Source organism: Oratosquilla oratoria, chromosome 14 (genome assembly GCF_046742065.1).
Source record: "Oratosquilla oratoria isolate Oo_2021 chromosome 14, ASM4674206v1, whole genome shotgun sequence".
NCBI lineage: Eukaryota > Metazoa > Arthropoda > Malacostraca > Stomatopoda > Squillidae > Oratosquilla > Oratosquilla oratoria.
The window spans coordinates 18,167,152-18,182,151 of NC_134790.1; the positions used below are offsets into that span (position 1 = coordinate 18,167,152).

The window sequence follows — 15,000 nt, forward strand, 5'->3', positions numbered from 1 at the left end:
TCTTCCCGTTTTACTGTATTCTTTCTAGTTGTTTGTTTTGGAGCCGAGCAAGGTGCATATATATATATATATATATATATATATATATATATATATATATATATATATATACCGTTTATTATATGTAGGCACTGCTCTCAGCTGTTGGTAGATATCACTTGTACGTATCCTCATTTGTGTGAGGCACAAGAAAGCAGCATTGAGTGTGAGATATCACCATAGTTTTTGATTCGATGTAGGTTGTGTGCAGTCACCTTTGCAGATCTGCTTCCGTACATCCTTCCTAATTTTCATACGCCTCCCAGCTTCCAACCTCAACCATCACAACCCAAACCCACGTGTCCTCAACCCCATGGGAGCTCTAAATTTCCTTAAAATTCAAATACCCATTCCTGGAACCTATACGCCTGAAATCCCACACTGGAACCGCCAACCTGGAAACTCCTTTCTGCAGAACCTCTGTTCCTGGAAACTCCTCTCTGCAGAACCTCTGTTCCTGGAAACTCCTCTCTGCAGAACCTCTGTTCCTGGAAACTCCTCTCTGCAGAACCTCTGTTCCTGGAAACTCCTCTCTGCAGAACCTCTGCTCCTGGAAACTCCTTTCTGCAGAACCTCTATTCCTGGAATCCCCGTTCCAGGACCCTCGATACCCCCAAACCTTCCTCAAACTTCAACCCCGGATTCTCTGTTCCTGGTCCACTACCGCCCTCGAAGACCTCCTTATTCCATGCGGACTTTTTGCATAGTGTTCTTTGTACTAAATCCCTCTTGTTTTCACGCCCGTCCATCGCCACTAACGCTTCCTGCTTGTGTCCCTTTCAACCCTGTCAGTATCTGCAAGGGCCCTCCAGAGCGTCCGGGGATCTTCGTCCAGACGGTGAAGGTCGGCGGCGTGGCCAAGGCAGCGGGTCTTCGCCCAGGGGACCAGATCCTGGCCTGCAACGAGATCGAGTTCACTGACCTGGACTTCGCGGAGGTGAGTGAGTTCGAGTGACTCCACACATATGTGTGACGTATAGAAGGAAAGTTCGGGAGTGTGATGATACTGCTGCCTTTCCTTGTGATTTAACAATATTGCTGTGTTTTCCGAATACCCGTGGATGATACTCGGCGGGAATGTTTGTGTTTGAATTTGACGATTTGTTATACGAGGAAGATTTTGCTTCACGCGTTCTAAAACATTCTTTTTATTCTCTTCTTCCTGTTCTCGTGAAATCCTGATCCTTCTTCGTCCAATTCCTCCTTTCTCCATGACTTCCTGTTTGCCTACCTTTGTACACACGCCATGACTCTGGTTGTGTTGCATCTACTTCTCCTTTATCTTGTCTCGTTATTTATTTATTTTTTAATTTACTTCTGTTCAACCCTCCCCAACTCCTTTTAATCCACTTTCTCCTCTTGTCCCATGCCCTCCTTTACCCTCGTAATCCTCTTCTCCCTCCGCTTCGTTTTCTACCTCTTCTCCCTCCTCCTCCTCCTCCTCCTCCTCCTCCTTTCCTCCTCCTCCTCCTCCTCCTCCTCCTCCTCCTCCTCCTCCTCCTCCTCCTCCTCCTCCTCCTCCTCCTCCTCCTCCTTTCCTCCTCCTTCCTCCTCTTATCCTTCCTTTCTTCCACCTCTTCTCTCTCCTTTTCCTCCTCCTCTTCTCCCTCCTCCTCCTGTTCTTTTCTTCCCTTCATCCACCTCCTCTTCCCTCCTTCTCTTCTTCAACCTCCTCTTCTTCCACCTCCTCTTCTTCCATCTCTTTTCCCTCCTTTATTTCATCCTCCTATTCCCTCTTTCTCTTCTTCCTCTTTTTCTCCCTCCTTCCCTTCCTCCTCCTTCGTGCTCCCTCTTCCTTCCCCTCTCCCCCTCCTCCCTCTTCTCTTCTCATTCTTCCTTCCTCCTCCTCCCTTTTCTATTCTCATTCTTCCTTCCCCCTCCTTCCTCTTCCCCCTTCTCCCTGCCCCTTCCCCTTCCCTCCTCCCTTTCCCCCTTCTCCCTCCCCTTTCCCTTTTTCCTCTTCCCCCTTCTCCCTGCCCCTTTCCCACCTCCCTTTCCCCCCTTCTCCCTCCCCTTCTTTTCTCCCCGTCCTCCCTTCCCCCTTCTCCCTCCCCCTTCTCCCTCCCCCTTCTCCCTCCCCCTTCTCCCTCCCCCTTCTCCCTCCCCCTTCTCCCTCCCCCCTTCTCCCTCCTCCCTTCTCCCTCCTCCCTCCTCCCTCCTCCCCTCCCCCTTCCCCCTCCCTCTTCCCTCCCCCCTCCCTCTTCCCTCCCCCCTCCCTCTTCCCTCCCCCCATCCCTCCCCCTTCTCCCCCTTCTCCCTACCCCCTTCTCCCTCCCCCCTTCTCCCTCCTCCCTTCTCCCTCCTCCCTCCTCCCTCCTCCCCTCCCCCATCCCCCTCCCTCTTCCCTCCCCCCATCCCTCCCCCTTCTCCCCCTTCTCCCCCTTCTCCCCCTCGAATCTCTTCGACCAGGCCGTGTACGTCCTGAAAGCCTCGAACCAGCTGATCCTGGAGATCGCGCGGGGCGCCGGCCTCGACCTCGTGGCGGGCGAGTCCTCGGGCTACAACTCCTCAGCGTCCTCCGTGGCAGGAGACCAGACGCCCCCGCCTCCGCACTCGTCCTCCAGTGCCTCGTCCTCCAGCGCCTCCCACCCGGCGGTCAGACACCCTCGAGATGCTCATGAGGTTGCTAGCAGGTAGGTCCACCTTGAGGAGAACGCAAAAAAAAAAAAAAAAAAAAAATCGAGGTTAATCTCTGACGTTTGGAGGGAGTTCAGACCTTACGAAGTCCTCCTATGGAGGTTAATCTAACCTCTTAGACGTCTGGAGGGAGATTTTTTTTTTTTTTCTGAGGTTGAAATATTTTGTTGGCCGCCAGAATAGGTGGAGATGCTCGAACATTGAAAATGTTTGTTTCAACTGTCTTGAGATGTTCTTGTTCATGAATTGTTCCGCGGTGAACAGTGTTACTTGGTGTGATCTTAGTCACCCGATTATTTAATTTTTTCTGTCTCAAGTGGTGATCACAATGTGAACTTGTATGTCATATATCCTAACTGAATCGGGCTCATCACCTAATACGTCTGCTATTGTTGTCATTTTTCCTATTCATCTATCAACCTCGTTCTCTCTGTGTCTCTTCAACATGTCTCTTCTCTCTCCCTGTCTCTCCTCTTCTCTCTTCTCTCTCTTTTCTCACTCCCTCTCTGTCATACTGTCTCTCACGTATTCATACTCCTAACCCACTTCCTGTTGTGCGCCCGCCCCTCCCGCAGGCTGAGCGCCGTGAGTCGTCACCTGCTACTGGACCGAGGTCGTGGGTGGCGGGAGATCGAGGAAGAGTGGGCCGACGCCGAGGTCGCCGAGAAACGCCAACAGCTGCACCAGAACCAGAAGGCTCTCCGGACGAGGGGCCAGGTGAGCCTGAGGGGGAGGAGGAGGAGGAGGAGGGGGAGGAGGAGTAGGGAAGGAGGGGAAGAGGATGAGGGAAGAGAGGGCACCCTCTTAGGGAAGAGGGGGAGGGAAGTACCTTCTTCAAGAGAATTTGGAGGACGTCCTCGAAGAGGAATGTGAGGACGTCCTCGAAGAGGAATGTGAGGACGTCCTCGAAGAGGAATGTGAGGACGACCTCCGGGGCTGGATTGGAGAGACCTCAGACCAGAAGGATTGGTTCTCCGTCAACGAATTAGAATAGTTCATTCATTCATTAACATATTTATTTATTTATTTATTTATCTAAATCATCAAAAATGAATGAGAACATGGGACCCGTGACCAGAAAAGTTTGTGAAGTCTTTCCTCTTAGTGACTCCTTTGACCTCAGCTGAGAGTTTCCCGCAGCCGAATAAAATCCCCAGGTGGCGACCAAAGCAAAGAAAATGGTTGGTTAAGAAAGGGTTAGCCGTTTGAGGTCTACAAGAGGGTTTCCATCAACTGAATTAGATCGTCTTTGGACGGACAGAATACCCATAAGAATGACAGACGCTAAAGGACTGAGGGCTTGTAGTGAAGCCCAGATGATTTTTTTATTAAGCATTTGGAGAGTAGGAAGAGTCTACTGGGCGTCGGTGTCGATTAATTTTCTTCAGGATCGTTGATGGTATGAATGACGTATGCCGTCCGGAGTTTGACAGTGCGAAAGTCATCCACGATAATGAAGGGGTAAAGAGAGGCAGAGAGATAAAGTTTGAGATGATGTGTCTGAGAAGTATGGTAGGGATTACAAGGCTGGATAGAGTGAAAACAACGAGGAGGTGAGCGGGGGTGGAAAAGGTGAAAGATAGGGTTGATGAAAGAGTATTGGGACGGTTTGGACATATGGAAAGAATGAGTGAATAAAGGTCAGTGATATAGGTGTGGAAGGCAGGGGTGGGTGAAGTGAACATGAGGGAGCGACCAAGGATGAGATGGATGGATGGGGTGAAAAGGGCGTTGAGTAAAAGGGGGTGTCTGTTGAGCAGGGAAGTGAGGAGGCAGGAGATAGGGGTAAATGGAAAATGGTTTTGTATAGATGATACTATGATACATCTATAGATGATACTATGATACATAGGAGAGGGTGGGGGATGGGGGCTTTAGGGAGTGGTTATGTATGAATGATATTTTGACGTTGCTTAAAGGGATTTCTCCCCGTCTTCTATTTTTCTGCATAAGTGGACGGAGGGGGTGGGGTCGCCGATTAAGTGAAGCGGCTTTGCTGTGGATGTGCTGCATTGTTTCTGACCCAGGGCATTGGGCGTGATGCAGGGATGACCTGTCATCCACGAGGAGCTAAGATGGGAGGGAGGACAGGGTGGTGGTTGGGAGTGGAATGGGTGGGAGTGGGTATGTGTCATTTGACTTTAGCTGCTTCCCTGGTAAGGAGGAAGGAGTCCTTGGTATATAGATAGAATATATTTATATGTTAATTCTATTGTTTATAGCTTGATGTATGGCATGTGTGAATATATGTATACATATATATTTTTCTCGTTTAGCGTGACACGACCCACCACTACCGCCATCGTAGCGGTAGCGGAAGCGCCTGTGCCAGCAGCGGGGGCCTGACGGCGAGCCGAAGCGTGAGTAACCTGACCAACGCCCTTCGCGAGGACGAGGAGAGGACCTCCTTCAGGGACCCCACCTCCTCCTCCTCTTCCTCGGGGCACTTTTGCCAGAAAGGGACAGCCACCGCCCGCTCCTACGGCACGGCCTCTGTCTCCTCCAGATACCATTACCAACACCACCACCACCGCGCTGCCCTGAGGGCGTCCCGTTCGGTCGAGGACATAACTTCGGAGGGTGCCGACCACAAAATCGCTCTTCTGACTTCGGCCGAACCCAACGTCAACAATATTGTTGTCACCGGCCCAGATGGAGGATGTGGAGTAGGAGGAGGAGGAGGAGGAGGAGGAGGAGGATTAGTAGTAGGAGGAGGAGGGGACGCCAGGGACGAGATGGACGCTGTGTTGCGTTTGGATCAACTCTCCTGTCCTCCCAGCCAGGTACGTACAATGGACAGAGAAACAAAAAAGTCAGCTCTCTTGAAGTGATGTGGAATATTTTAAACTATCACTATCTCTTAGCTTGTACTCCTCGACACTCATCGTTGTCTGAATTAGAACTGAAGAAGAGATTTCCTTAATAATGTAATGCATGTTGTATTAGTCTGTGTCTCCTCGTGACCTGCTGCTTGATGTCGTGTAACGTAATGGGATCCAACGTGGGATTGTGTCTCTGCCAAAGTATAGCAGAAGGAGCAGTAGAAGCAGGAGCAGGGACAGTAGAAGCAGGAGGAGGGACAGTAGAAGCAGGGGTTAGCAGGGACAGTATAAGCAGAGCAAAAGTAGCAGGTACAGTAGAAGCAGGAGTAGCACGGACAGTAGAAGCAGGGGTAGCAGGGACAGTAGAAGCAGGAGTAGCAGGGACAGTAGAAGCAGGAGTAGCAGGGACAGTAGAAGCAGGGGTAGCATGGACAGTAGAAGCAGGAGTAGCAGGAACAGTAGAAACAGACGTAGCAGGAACAGTAGGAGCAGGAGTAGCAGGGACAGTAGAAGCAGGAGTAGCAGGGACAGTAGAAGCAGGAGTAGCAGGGACAGTAGAAGCAGGAGTAGCAGGGACAGTAAAAGCAGGAGTACCAGGAGTAGTAGAAGCAGGAGGAGCAGTAGAAGCAGGAGGAGCAGGTGCAGTAGAAGCAGACGTAGCAGGAGCAGTAGAAGCAGGAGTAGTTGGAACAGTAGAAACAGGAGTAGCAGGTGCAGTAGAAGCAGACGTAGCAGGAGCAGTAGAAGCAGACGTAGCAGGAGCAGTAGAAGCAGACGTAGCAGGGGCCGTAGCAGGAACTGAGATAGGGGAAGCAGTAAGTAGCAGAAACAGCAGGAGCAGTGGTAGCAGGATCTGTCGAAGTAGAAGAATAATTAGAAGAAGAAGTAGAAAAAATAGAAGAAGAAGAAGAATAAGGAACAAAAATTAGGGAAATAGCTCCAATGTGTATTTTCTCTTCTCGTTTAGGTCTCAACCCTGACCCGAGGACTTCGGTCCAAAGTGACCGTAAGCGGTTCCCATTCAGGCGGCGAAGGAGGCGACAACGAAGTAGCCCGACAGCTGGAAGCTCTTCGGGAGGAGCAGCGGAAGCTAAGGGAAGAGGCAAATAGGTTAGCAGAAGAGCGCAGACTATTCGAGGTAAGGTAAAACAAGTAGAACCAAAAGAGAAAGAAATATAAACAAAAGTCTCGTTTTATAAAGTTAGCCCTTAAAACTTTTAGTTTTCTGTGATGGTCTCAAGTTTTCTTTGATAAGATCAGCTTCACACAAATCACTTGAGCTTGCCAGTAAAGTATTTAAGCATTTTCGATTGCTTTGCTTCTTCAGTTGACTTTCGTAATTAGTATTTCACAAATATTTTGCACTTTTATCTGTAAATTACACAATAAGGGATCACGTATTGTACATACAATCTTACTGCAACATTTCCTGGCGTTCCGTACCTGGAGGCGGGGAGAACAGAAAATGCAAGTTCAACATTCAGTAGATTTTTATCTAATAATTGCAATCGAACCGACTTAAAATAATCAGAAAAAATAAATAATAGAGGCAATTAATGTGCACATGCTTGTGGTGATCCTAAGAGACTGACATCAGATGGAATCATCTCCCCATCGCTCATTTTCAAAACCAACTTTTTTGGAGAGGTTCAGACCCTATATATGCTGGCATTTGGTTCCCGGGCTGGATCAAAGACATTTCATCTTGAACTTTTTTTTTTTACTTCCTCTTCTTCTTCACTTAAAAAAATAGCCGGTACTTTCTCCTCTTCCTCCTCCTCCTCCACTTCCTCCTCCTTCACCACCTCCTCCTTCACCACCTCCTCCCCCTTCACCACCTCCTCCCCCTTCACCACCTCCTCCTCCTTCACCACCTCCTCCTCCTTCACCACCTCCTCCTTCACCACCTCCTCCTCCTTCACCACCTCCTCCTCCTTCACCACCTCCTCCTCCTTCACCACCTCCTCCTCCTTCACCACCTCCTCCTCCTTCACCACCTCCTCCTCCTCCCCACCTCCTCCTCCTCCCCACCTCCTCCTCCTCCTCCTCCCCACCTCTCCACCTCCTCCTCCCCACCTCCCCACCTCTCCACCTCCTCCTCCTCCCCACCTCCTCACCTCCTCCCCACCTCCTCACCTCCTCCTCCTCCCCACCTCCTCCTCCCCACCTCCTCCTCCTCCTCCCCACCTCCTCCTCCTCCCCACCTCCTCCCCACCTCCTCCCCACCTCCTCCTCCTCCTCTTCCCCACCCCCTCCTCCCCACCTCCTCCCCACCTCCTCCTCCTCCCCCCTCCTCCCCCCCCACCTCCTCCTCCCCACCTCCTCCCCACCTCCCTATCTCCCCATCTCCTCCCCACCTCCTCCTCCCCACCTCCTCCCCACCTCCTCCCCACCTCCTCCCCACCTCCTCCTCCCCACCTCCTCCCCACCTCCTCCTCCCCACCTCCTCCTCCCCACCTCCTCCCCACCTCCTCCTCCCCACCTCCTCCTCCCCACCTCCTCCTCCCCACCTCCTCCCCACCTCTTCCCTACCTCCTCCGTCTCCTCCCTTTCCTCCTCCCCCTCCTCCCCCTCATCTCCACATCCTCCTCCCCTTCCTCCTCCTCCCCTTCCTCCTACTCCTCTACTTTCCTAGTCACTAATATAAAAACATACCTATACTAATATAAAGACTCGTTTAAACGGGTCAAGTTGAGAGGCAAGTCAAGTGTGCAAGTTACTTGAACTGGAGAGGAAAGTGACCGAGTACATGTTCATACAGGCCACTTGTCTCTGACTCGGCCTGTGTGGACATGTACTTGCTCGTTTTCCCCTCCAGTTCAAAGTAACTTGAACACTTGACTTGCCTCGCAACTTGCCCCGTGTAAACGAGGCTTGACAGACAACCGTCCAGCGTTTCTCCACGAAGAAATCTATGGAGTTGCTAGGTTCCCTGTCAGTGAAACTCGAAACAACCACAACCACAACAAAAACAACAATAACTACAATCACAACCACAAAAAATATAACTACATCCTCAACTACAACCATCACAACTACAACTACACTCTTGCATTGAGTTCCATTGACTGGAAACCGCAACCCCGCATTAGTCGCCTACGGTCCTCAGGATCTCCATAGATCTCTACAGGAAGAAACGTTAGATATTTGTACGTTTTGTATAGTGTGGATAATAGCTGGGCGCGTTCCTAGGTGCGTTCCTCAGTGTCCTGAGCAACTCCCAACCAATCAGGACACAAAGGAACGCGCCCACCTCTGGTTGATATGCTTTGGTCACCGGTTGGTAGAAAGAGAAGTAAGAAGTCACCTGTTATCAGCCTTGCTTGTGTGAAAAAAGGGTCTAAATTGATAGAAATATTAGACCTAGTTCGGAGACCAAATGCCAGCCCCTTGGGACTGCACCTCCGTATGGAGGTAAAGGTGTCGATGGGACTTGAAGACGATTGGTAGGGAGATGCACGCCTCCGACGTCCGTCTCGCTCTCGGTAAAAAATTTCGTCATGAGTAAGAACTATATATATTTTCCTGCCTCCAGAGTATCATGCCTGCACCATGTATATTTGTTGTCGATTTTTTTCCTACTGCTGCTGATAGTGTATTCTGCTCTGTGCTCGTACAGTATTTATGTATAATTATTCACTCCACGTGTGTGTGTGTGTGTGTGTGTGTGTGTGTGTGTGTGTGTGTGTGTGTGTGTGTGTGTGTGTGTGTGTGTGTGTGTGTGTGTGTGTGTGTGTGTGTGCCTGCCTGCCTGCCTGCCTGCCTGTGTGTGTGTGTGCCTGTGTGGTGTGTGCGTGTGCGCGTGTGTGTGTGCATGTGCGCAATCTCAGAATATGAAAAAAAAATAAGGAATGAGGGAAAAAGTTAAAGGTAGGGTGGGTGAGGGAGAAGGTGAGGGTTCTGATGAATTTCTCCGCCCGTGTGGCTGAATATGCATCCAGGGAAGCAAAGAAGCGGCGCGGGTCGTGTGGTCGGTCGGTCTCACCCCGGGACCCCCACTTTGCGTTGCCACGGCTCTGTCCGAAGGAAATGCTGTAGCCCTGGTGCCGGTAACGCGTCGATTCCTGGCCACTGCATCACGGCTCAGGAATGTGGAGTTCCCGTCCTCCACGGCGGATTTTCTTATCGTATGAACCGGAGGGAGACTTGCCACGAGTGTATTAGTTACTACGTCGATGTCGTGTCCCGCGAAAGTAATTTTGTCCAGGCTGACACTGGACCTTCCTTCGGGCAGACCGTGTTCTTCAATTTGAGTCGTCTCGTCCTCAAAGGTTAAAAAACGAACAAACTGTCTCTGTGCAATCTTTCTGACGCCATAGTTGGAGTGCAGTCTGACCTGAACTTGGCAAATATTTCAATGCCTTATCACCTGAAGCTGTCAGTGTCTATCAGCCGTATCAGTTAATCACTTCGATTTGTCTAACCCCTTCCCGATAAATCCTTCGTAATTTTCTCGATAAAGAAGCAATCAATTTCGTTCGACTGGGTTACATAATGCCCAATCAGGGCACCGTATCTAAGATGGCTTAAGATAATTTAGGTGATATGTGCATAATCATTAAAAATATAGACAGACTTGCTCACATCAAAGTGGTTTTATCTCACGATTATTTTTCGTATGTCCTGAAATGATGAGTCACGTCGCTGTTGATGACGTCACGTCTCTTGACGTTATGTCGCTGTTGATGACGTCATGTTGTTGATGACGTCATGGCGTTGATGACTAATAATACGAAAGACGAGAAGACAGGTTCACCCGAAAGATTTTTGCTTCCAGAAGAGGGAAGTTGTAGAAATAAATGTGACAGAGTTGAAACCATCAAAACTTGCTTATCATTTATATTTTCTGGTCAAGTCCAGACTATTTTATTCGGTTGAAGTAAACCTTTCATCGATTGTTCCGTTCGCTGACGAGGAGATGCCAGGAAGATGAATGTAAAACTTGGCGGAAAACTGAAGGAGATGAAGAATGCCACTCTGTATAGAGGTGATCTAGGGTAACGATAAAAACCTTTAATTTCGTTTGTCACCTTTTCGAAGATTTTATCTTTGATAAATCTACAAATAATGTCATAAAGATAGTGCACTCAGCTTCGTCCAAAGTCGTTCTATGTATATTTTTTCTCTTGATGATTATTTTCTTACGTGAAAAGAAAACGGACCTTTCTGAACCCTATGCCTCTACTGACACGTCGAGCTAAGATTCGAACAGTTTCCTTTCCTCTGATTGGTTCCAGAACAGGCGTTTTCGCCTTTTACAGTCCTCGTGTAGTCAATTAACAAATGCACCATTTATGTGGTTCTGTTGAAGACCTCTGAGTGTTCATTTTACCTCGGGTAAATCAATCCGTTGCCAAAGATCCCTCCTTCAGGAGGACCACGGCCCCTAGTTAAACGGCAACGATCACTTGATTGGCCCATAAGTCATTCACAGAGGATATTGTGCCGTAGTCTGGTTAAAGCTAGAGTAAAGCAGTATGAAATGAGGTGTTCTGTAACATCTGTGTGGTGATTGTATCTGGGGCAATTTGGTACCATGACAAGACCTATTCTGTATTGGCACTGTTTCGAAAACTGGATGGAGGTCTGAAAGCAGTCGTGCTGGTGTACTTGTCGTGGGAAGAATTTCTCTGTTGACCTGTTGTCTGGGGAGATTTTCATAGTCAAAGGCCTTACCGTAATCTACGAAAGCTAAACATTGAGGTGTGTGTTACTCTTTGGGTTTCTAGAAAGCTTATTGTCTATAATTGCTGTTGAAAGAACTGACTGAACTACGCAAATTATATTAGTTTGTTTTCCAATACACTTATAAATAACCTGGTTATAAACAACAAAGGGTAATAAAAGAAATATGATCTGGTAAGCTTCAGATCATAAATTTTCATATTCGCTAGGATGCTTCAGGTACAAGACTTTCATCTGCTAAGACGTTGTTTGCCTGCAGTAATATGATGTTGGTTGGCACGTAAGGTCATGTATTTTTGGTTGACGTTATTGTGACAGTTTTGATTTTATGACCGTGACTGGTTCAGAGGTTGTGACAATACAACCTCGTCTTCTTGATAATGATTTCATTATTATTTTCTTTAATGGTGCCAGCTTATTTCATATGTTCAGTACACCCAGAAATACGTATAGGGTGTCTAGCAGTCCACAATGTTAGTATGACTGATTCTTATACATGCATGCATGCATACATACATACATACATGCATACATACATACATACATGCGCACATGCATATTTATGTCATATCCGTATCTGTATCCATATCCACGTGCCACCGTGTTTGAAGGCCAGGAGTTCGTTCAGCACAAAGACCCCGCAATGGGTTCGCTGCTGAGTGCTGTTATGGCGTGACTTTTTATCGAAACGTTAGAAGATAAGCTGCTACGAATTATGGAATAAGGCCCGCATCCTCTTACTTTCTCATCTTCATTCTTATCCTCTTCATTCTTATTTTCTTCCTTTTTTTACTTTCATCCTTATCCTCTTCCTTGTCCTCTTCCTTTTCCTCTTTCTTTTCGTCTTTCTTTTCCTCCTCCTTTACCTCCTCTTTCTCTTTTTCCTCCTCTTCCTCTTCCTCCTCTTCCTTTTCCTCTTCCTCCTTTCCCTCCTCTTCCTTTTCTTCCTCTCTCATCCTCTTTCATCCTCATTCTCTTCTCCTCTCATTCTATTTCTTCCCCTCCCACCTCTTTCCACTCTCCCCATTTTCCTCTCCTACCACCTCTTCCTTCTCTTCCTTTTCTTTCTCTTCCACCTCTTCCACTTTTTCCAACTTTTCCTCTTCTTCCTCCTCCTCTTCTTCCTCCTCTTCCTCCTCCTCCTCTTCCTTCTCCTCCTCCTCTTCTTTCTCCTCCTCATTCCTTTATTGCCGTCATCCACTCACACTTCACCGGCGTGACGAAGGTGACGGTGACCTGTGGAGATAAGATTACGATCCACGTTTCTGATAAGATCTCGCGACGGACGTAATCCGCGATAAGCCGAGACAAGACGCGGAGTTGCCGGCCGTGGGGACGAAGGTATGGGAGAAGAGGTGGAGAGGGAGAGAGGAAAGGAGGAGGAGGAGGTTCTGCTGGAGGAATAAGGGTGATGGAGTACAAGAGCGAGAGAGGATGGTACTTGGGGGAGGAGGCAGGGTGGGTTGTATGGCTTGGATGGAGAGATCGTATATAATAGAGGGTGAGAGTTAGGGGGAGTGGGGGAGAGAGCCCGGGGGGGGGGGGCGAGACGGTGGAGGAGATAGGAGACGGGAAAGGAAATAGAATAGGAGACGGGGTTAGAGGAGATGGGAGAAGACGAAGGAGAAACGGAAAAGGGGGCGAGTAAGGAAACGAGATACGGAAGCATAGTAGAAACTTAGGAATATATATATATACATACACACACACACACACACACACACACACACACACACACACACACACACACACACACATATATATATATATATATATATATATATATATATATATATATATATATATATATGCATATATATATATACATATATATATATATATATATATTGTTGTTAGAAACTGAGAGGAATCGTACCGTGGACGGAGATGGTGACGAGGAAAGGGTTCCACAGAAGTGAACGAAATAACCTGGCACCATCAGGAATGTGAATAAATGAATAAATGAATGAGTGAATGAATGAGTGAATGAATGAATGAATGAATGACTGGTGCCGCTACCCAGACTGATGCAATTTGCTCAGTTGGAGGTTGAGGAGAGATCCTTCGTGACTGTTGGGTGTCACTGGACGGCACTGGCTGGGTGTGGGTGTGGGTGGGGTAGGGGGGTGGGGTAGGGGGTAGGGGGGTGGGGTACTGTACGTTTGAGTGATCATGGCTAATTACGAGGTAAGGCTGGAGCATGGTGGTGCCGATAGTTGTGGGTGGTTGTGTATCTCTCTCTATCTATCTATCTAACTATATCTCTCTATCTCTATCCCTATCTCTCTATCCCTCCCTCTCCCTCTCTATCTCTCCTTCTCCCTCTCTATCTCTTCCTCTATTTCTATTACTCTACCTATATCTCTCTATCTCTATCCCTATCTCTCTATCTCTCCCTCTCCCTCTCTATCTCTCCCTCTCTCTCTTTCTCTTTCTCTCCCTCTCTATTTATCTATTTATGTGTGTGTGTGTGTGTGTGTGTGTGTGTGTGTGTGTGTGTGTGTGTGTGTGTGTGTGTGTGTGTGTGTGTGTGTGTGTGTGTGTGCGTGTTACACACGTATATGAAAAATATATTTGAAATGATAAGATATACATAGAAATGCGCTGGGAGATCGAAATGGCGAGGAAGTGCCAAGACAACTCCAAAGCGAATGCGGCGAGTGCTAAGCGCCTCCTGTCGTAAGCACATCATCTCTTAATGGAGAGAAAGTCGGTTGACAAGTTCATAGAAACCCGAGAAGCCTGTGCAAAATTCACGGTGTGTTAGGTAAAAGTGTCTGCGGTGTGTTAATATTAAAATATGAAAGACGAGAGAGGTATTTGAGGGTGGATGTTGGGGGGAGGGGGAGGGGGAGGGAGGGGGAAGAGGAGAAGGGGGGGAAGGGGGGTGACAGCAGCTGTGGTAAGCAAAAGCTTTGCGGTACAACCAAACTAGCGTCACGGAGGTAAATTGCGCGCTCACACGTGTAAACATACACGCGCATGCGCGCACGTACGCACACAGACTTACATATGTGCGTACACACACACTCGTTCGTGCGCGAATCGGATCAAAACATAAACATGTAGTAAAATAGGTACGTGGGGAACGCGCAATGTAAAACATAAACACGCATAAATATTTGCGAGTACAACACGCGAATTAAAACGCGCAAAACTCGGCAGAATACTTACGCGAAACACAAGTTCAAAACACAGCCATAAACCCAGAGACATAAAACACAAAATACGAAAAACATAATGCAGAAAATAAAACGTATAGATTAATCAAAGGCGCAGATGAATACATGCCGGGAGGGAGGTATTTTTTTTTGTTTTTTTTGTTTAACACTGGAAGTCAGTCATCACAGTCACCGCCACCACCACTATCACCATCCTCACCACAGGCACCCTCACCCACCACCTACCTCCCACCTCCACCTCCATCTCCCACCTCCTCCTCCACCTCCACGTCCCACCTCCCACCTCCACCTCCCACCTCCACCACTCTGCGGTCTCGACTCGGAGAGCAAAAACAGTTGGCGAGCAACGTCGGTCGCTGGATGGTGCCGAAGAAGAAGTTTCCCTCCAAAAAAAGAGAAAGAGAGAGAGAAAGAGAGAGCGCGAGAGAGAAAGAGAAAAACCGACATCTCTCGTGGAGACGACGAGACACCTCGGTCATTGTGTGCCAGCAAAGCGGGCACCCCGCATCTTGTTCGTGTGCATTCGTAGTTCGACCGAAAGTTGCTCGCATTTAGTGACACGAACTGGCGATCCCCGGATGATAGCGTCTGTGTCGGCGTGGGTCCCGGAACATTCGGTACCGGGGAAGGATCCG

The 15,000-nt window shown here is 48.5% G+C and overlaps 1 protein-coding gene across 8 annotated transcripts in view; it reads left to right on the plus strand.

Moving 5' to 3' along the window:
• LOC143032754 (uncharacterized) overlaps nucleotides 1-15,000 on the plus strand; it is a 285,645-nt gene that overhangs the window by 246,176 nt on the left and 24,469 nt on the right. For all 8 annotated transcript variants that reach the window (XM_076197734.1, XM_076197737.1, XM_076197739.1 and 5 more), the window contains 5 exons: nucleotides 832-976; nucleotides 2,449-2,672; nucleotides 3,252-3,393; nucleotides 4,953-5,459; nucleotides 6,466-6,636. In XM_076197734.1, the coding sequence (XP_076053849.1) occupies nucleotides 832-976; nucleotides 2,449-2,672; nucleotides 3,252-3,393; nucleotides 4,953-5,459; nucleotides 6,466-6,636 (1,189 nt within the window). The remainder of the gene's footprint in view (nucleotides 1-831; nucleotides 977-2,448; nucleotides 2,673-3,251; nucleotides 3,394-4,952; nucleotides 5,460-6,465; nucleotides 6,637-15,000) is intronic.